Source organism: Diospyros lotus, chromosome 12 (genome assembly GCF_014633365.1).
Source record: "Diospyros lotus cultivar Yz01 chromosome 12, ASM1463336v1, whole genome shotgun sequence".
Taxonomy (NCBI): domain Eukaryota; kingdom Viridiplantae; phylum Streptophyta; class Magnoliopsida; order Ericales; family Ebenaceae; genus Diospyros; species Diospyros lotus.
This window is the reverse complement of record NC_068349.1, coordinates 22,384,611-22,390,803: the sequence shown is the minus strand read 5'-3', so window position 1 is coordinate 22,390,803 and position 6,193 is coordinate 22,384,611. Positions and strand designations below refer to the sequence as shown.

Genomic DNA, 6,193 nt, shown 5'->3' with positions numbered 1-6,193 from the left:
TTTGATATCCAGAGATTAAAACATCTAACAAGCTAAGATTTATAGATTGGACGAGGAAGATTTCATAGAAGGGACAAATACACAGTCGGTTGCATTTCTTTTACTGATTTTTCATCCATCATTGTCTTTCTGTTTTGTTAATTAGTTTTCTGTCAAACCCCCCCCCCTAAACAAACTGTTGTTTATATTGGTTCTCCTTGTTGGTAGAAGAAGGTGAGGCTCCTTGTGAGAGATGACCTAGGGTGCACTTTGCTGCAAACTAGAGAAGAGATACATAGATCTCTAATTCTGGAGTGGTTTGACAATCGCTGGCCACATAGGCAATGACATGCGACTTCTTATTCACCCGCTGAGAGAGAACGGCGCCTACTGCAAAGTTTGAAGCATCACACATGAGCTTGAAGGGTAACTCCCAGTTGGGTGGCTGGATGATCGGCAGAGAAGTCAATTGCCTCTTAAGTTCCTCGAAGGCTTGCTTGCATTGTTCATCAAACTTGAAATCCACATCCTTTTGGAGGAGGTGGGATAATGGAATGGCAATCTTACTAAAATCTTGGATGAACCTCCTGTAAAACCCTGCATGGCCAAGGAAAGATCGTACTTCCCGCACAGACGCGGGGTAAGGTAAAGAAGCAATAACATCCACCTTGGAACTATCGACCGCGATACCTTGTCTGGAGATAACATGACCTAAGACTATACCCTGCTCAACCATGAAGTGACATTTTTCATAATTCAAAACAAGGTTTTTCTCAACACACCTTTCCAAAACTTTACCCAAGCTAACCAAGCAGTCATCAAATGAGGTACCATAAACGGAAAAGTCATCCATGAATACTTCCATACAATGCTCAAGAAAGTCAGAAAATAAACTCATCATGCACCGCTGGAACGTACCTGGAGCATTACATAAGCCAAATGGCATCATTCGGTAGGCAAAAGTGCCGAAAGGACAAGTGAAGGTGGTCTTCTCCTGATCCTCTGGTGCTATGCATATATGAAAATAACCAGAAAAGCCATCAAGAAAACAATAATGCGATTTACCTATTAACCTTTCCAACATTTGGTCGATAAATGGAAGGGGAAAGTGATCTTTTCTGGTTACTTGGTTGAGCTTCCTATAGTCGATGCAGACCCTCTAGCTGTTTTGCACTCTCATGGGCACTAGCTTATTTCTTTCATTAGCCACCACTGTGAAACCTGTCTTCTTGGGAACAACCTGCACTGGACTCACCCACCTGCTATCAGATATAGGATAGATGATACCAGCTGAAAGTAACTTACTTACCTCTTTCTTGACCACATCTAGGATGGTGGGATTGAGTCTCCTCTGTGGCTGCCTCACTGGTCGGGCTCCTTCCTCTAAATGAATCCTGTGCATGCACAAAGAAGGACTAATACCTGGTATGTCCGCCAAGGTCCAGCCTATTGCTTGTTTGTTCCTCCTGAGTAGGTCCAACAATCTCTTCTCTTGGTCAGGGTGGAGGTTGTTGGCTATGAGCACTGGCATTGGCAACTTCTCTCCCTCCTCCAAGTAAGCATACTTGAGGTTGTTAGGTAAGGGTTTGCACTCCAAGGTAGGTGGCTGTTGGATTGAAGGCAGCAACCTGTTTGTGTTCAAGTCAAGAGAACCATCTGCTTGCATGACATTCTTAGCAAGGGAAACATTCTCAACGGGGTGCGCATGCTGAAAACTCATATCAGATTCAGAAAGATTCAAAAACTCATCTATCTTAGAACAAGCGGCACACTTACTGATTCCATCATGATAATCAGGGCAATGCACACTATCAGGAAAGTCATGGATGGTGGGGAGCTCAGAAACAAAGTCAGCGAGATCAGCACATGCAACATCAACCATCAAGTCAATAGAATTAACATGCCAGGTGGAATGATCTTCTGAAGGAAACTTCATGGAATCAAGAATGTTGAAATGGATAGTATTACCAGCAAATTCCATAGACAAGGTACCCTCATGCACATTAATTATTGTCCTAGCAGTTTTCAAGAAAGGTCTGCCTAGTATCGATGGTGCATGTTCAAGCTTGTTATCATCTTCCATATTTAAAACATAAAAGTTAGCTGGGAAGATAAGATCCTTAACCTTAACCAGCACGTCTTCCAAGACTCCCGTGGGATAGGCCGTGCTCCTGTTAGCTAGCTGGACTACCACTCCTGTGGATTTCAATGGGCCAACCTGCAAGGATGCATAAACAGACTTAGGCATTACATTAATGGAAGCACCCAAATCTAGCAAAGCATTTGTGAATTGCAGCTCTCCTATAGTGCAAGGAATGGTAAACGTCCCTGGATCTTTGCATTTCAAAGGCATGGCGGGCTGGATTAAGGCTGAGACATTCCTTCCAAGGTTGACCTGCTCATTTCCCTTCAGCTTCCTCTTGTGGGTGCACAAGTCTTTGAGAAACTTGGCATACTTGGGAATCTATCTGATGGCCTCCAAGAGTGGTATATTGACTTCGACCTTCTGGAAAGTCTCCATGATCTCCTTATCCAACTCAGCTTCAACCCTCTTCTTGTTTTGAGTGGCTCTATGGGGAAAAGGCAATGGATTGGTGTAGGGGTTCTCTCCCTGGACCTGATCATTGTTGATGTGCTGCTTGGCCCCTTGAATTGAGAGGGGATGCGACTCTTCTTTTCTACCGGTTTCTTCTTGTGCCTTCTTTGGAACATTCACTTCTTTACCACTACGCAGCATGATCGCACTCACATTTCCCTTTTGATTGGATATTGGCTGTGAAGGTAGTTGACCCGAGCCTTGACTCCTTAGCTCATTTATGTTAGTTGCTAACTGCCCAATCTGTGTCTCCAAATTCTGTATGGTGGTGTCAGTCCATTGTTGGAATTGAGAGTATTGGCAGCCAGTTGCTGCACTATGTCATCCAAGCTCGGTTTGGCCTTGGGTACGGTTTGTGCTTATTGCTTCATCTGTGTGGCATTACTTTGACCTGGTGCATTGAACCTTTGTTGGAATGGTTGAGTTGAAGCACCCCCATATCTGAAGTTGGGATGGTCTCTCCAGCGCGGATTGTAGGTGGGAGCATAGGGATCATACCTATTCTATTGTGGCTGTTGCTGAAACGGTCTTCCAGGGAAGATTCGGTTACATGATTCTGTTGTGTTATCCTACAATTATGGGCACTGATCAGTTACATGTGAAGATAATGAACAAATGCCACATACCTGCGGGGGCTGGTTTCGATCAAGGGCTAACTGGCGAACCATTGAAGTTAATTCCTCCAGCCTATTCTCTATTCTCTGTTGGTCCATAGGTGCAGCAAAACCAACCTCATTGACAGTCTTCATGGGAGTGTTCAACCTAGTACCAAATTGTTGTGCATTTTGAGCCATCTTTGAAATTAAGTCCCGGGCTGCAGCTGGTGTCTTTTCCACTAAGGCTCCTCCAGACGCAGCATCCACTAAGTACCTGTCCATGGGGAGCAAGCCTTTATAAAAATATTGAATGAGGAGCTGGTCACTTATCTGGTGATGAGGACAGCTAGCACACAACTTCTTAAATCTCTCCCAATACTCATGCAAGCTTTCTCCACCCATCTGTCGGATGCCACAGATGTCCTTCCGGATGGCTGCTGTTCTGGAAGCAGGGAAGAACTTCTCCAGAAATATTCTCCTCAGGCCATCCCAATTGGTAATGGCAGCGGGTGGCAAGTAATACAGCCAGTCTTTAGCAGCTCCATCAAGAGAGAAAGGGAATGCCCTTAGCTTTATTTGTTCTTCATCAACCCCTTGCGGCCTCATGGTGGAGCATACCACATGAAACTCCTTTAGATGCTTGTGTGGATCTTCACCTGCAAGACCATGAAACTTAGGAAGCAAATGTATCAATCCAGATTTCAGTTCAAAGTTTGCCTCCAATTGAGGATAGTGAATACACAAGGGTTGATAATGCACATCAGGGGCAGCCAATTCTTTAATGGTTCTATTAGCATCATTCCCATTCTCATTGCCATTGTTTTCATTGGCGGCCATATTGATCAATGTAGGTTGGAACTCAGGCACAGTATCAAAGACAATGGGAAAGACACTATTAGTAGTCACTGTCCTATCTTGAGACCTAAGTTCTCTTACTTGTCGCCTATGAAGGATCATCCCGAGGAAACATAGTGTGCAACGGAAGCGATTTTTAAAAAAACCTTTCCTCGTATTGATTAGAATCTAGGAAACTTACTTCTCCTACGGATTACCGGATGGAATGAAGCGATAGGAGGAGGATGAGCGGGAGCTTCTTCGCGTGGCGGAGATGACGGCTGTCCTGCAATCCTTCGCATCAGAACTTGAACGGTCTCTTTTGGTCTTCCAGGGTATGACTCAAGATCGTGGCCTCTCTTTTAGTGAAGAAGAGTAAAATCCCTGGGATGAAAAAACAACCAAAAAGAGAATATATATATAGGAAGAACCCTAGGGTTAAAACCCTAGTGGGCCAAACCCTAATGGGCCAAGTTCATTTAATTAATTTTCTAATTGGGTTAGCCCAATTAATTAATTAGAACTAATGAACTATTATTTTATTCTAGCCCAATTAATTATGGACCATTCTGAATAAAATAATTCTCTCTCAATGTAATTCACCCAACAAGCCAAATGTATTAAATAATACATGAGTTATATCGAGCTACCCCGAGGACCAAAAGACAAATTATTCACGGCTACTAAAATGACCAAAATATCCCTGCTACCTAGTAGCTATATTTTGTCATTCTAAGTGTTCCAACTATCACCATATGGTAACACTGACCCCATGAATAATTTTGCATATGCAATGTCTTTGACCTACTAGTGTAATGACGAAAATACCCCTCTGCGTAACACCCATCATTTAGAAAGGAATAACGTACTAACACCTCTCTAAATGATTTCTACCATCCTTAGATCACTAGTCCAATAATCCGTGACTACTCGAATGTACTTGCTTATCACTGGGAGCTACCCAGAAGCACACACTCTTAAGTCACGTTCCCAGGGCCCTGGATTATTTGATTATTCTTGGACAATCACAAGGGGGTGAATCACAGAAACTATCTTGTATTAGTCTGTCTTAGCTAATTAGAAACCATACTCCCAACTCAAAAGGTTATTGATCTTTGATAGACCTCACCTACAGTGAATCTAAGAATATAGCTCTAGGTTCACTAGACCACCAACTAATACTCAAGTATTAGAGTACTCGTCCACGTAGTAGTAGTGATAGACTAGCTCTATGATAATTAGTACTTTGTCATTAGCTTCTATCACAGGTCCACTCTACGCATTCCAAATGCGCTTGTACAATTAGAGTAAACGGACTGTTTACTGGCTAAGGCAAGCCATCCTCCATTAGGATCTATTGCACAATGATCTTATCATGATAGAATGCCCAGTTCTATCAAAAGATCAAGAGTAATATTTTCTTGTTTATTAAGTACCCATGATTCATGCCTAACTTTGAAGAACGACCCATCACATGAATCACTTACTTAATAGCATGGACACTTTTCCAACAATTAAATGCAAATAATATATGTGCCATAAACTAACTAAAAGAAACATCATTACCATAAATTAAACAAAACTTGTCTTTAGGGCATACATTTCCAACAGCCTAAGGGTCCTCTCAATTTTTGGATCTAAATCAATTAGTTCACCCTTAGATGATCTGGTCATGCACTAAATATCAACAAGAACAAAAATAGAACAAAACACACAAGGGAAGATCATATAAACACCAAGAACACACAAAATGGCCTAAAAAGTGGTCTAAACGTTGGAATTTGGCCAAAAACCACCCTCCTCACACCCCTATTCCTTTGGACACCAAAAATTAGGGCATTCCAAGATAGTCAACGGCGGTGAACAGTGCTGGTTATGGCAGAAAATAGAAAAGAAAAACAGGAACAAAAAAGAAACAAAAGAACAAAACAGAAAGAAAACAAAAGAAAGAAAGCAACAAAGAATGAAAGAGAACAGAAAAGAAACAAAAGAACAGAAAAACAAATCTTGATATGGCAGAACAGATTGACGAGTTCCCCGGCAACGGCACCAAAATCTTGATCCTGGTTGTCGAGCCGATTAGATTAATGTATGTATTAGGACTGGTTTGCAGCTAGGATGCTCCCTAGGTTGTCTCCCGACGAACTGTCAACGACTGTCAAAACAAGATTAAACGGGGGGGGGGGGG

The 6,193-nt window shown here is 42.4% G+C and overlaps 1 protein-coding gene across 1 annotated transcript; it reads right to left on the bottom strand.

Moving 5' to 3' along the window:
- Positions 1–2,443: 2,443 nt before the first annotated feature.
- Positions 2,444–4,128, bottom strand: LOC127787571 (uncharacterized). Its single transcript, XM_052315633.1, has 2 exons — positions 3,202–4,128; positions 2,444–2,833 (listed from the first exon to the last, which is right to left on the bottom strand). The coding sequence occupies exons 1-2, from the start codon at positions 4,126–4,128 to the stop codon at positions 2,444–2,446; spliced, it is 1,317 nt and encodes a 438-aa protein (XP_052171593.1).
- Between the last annotated feature and the right edge of the window lie 2,065 nt (positions 4,129–6,193).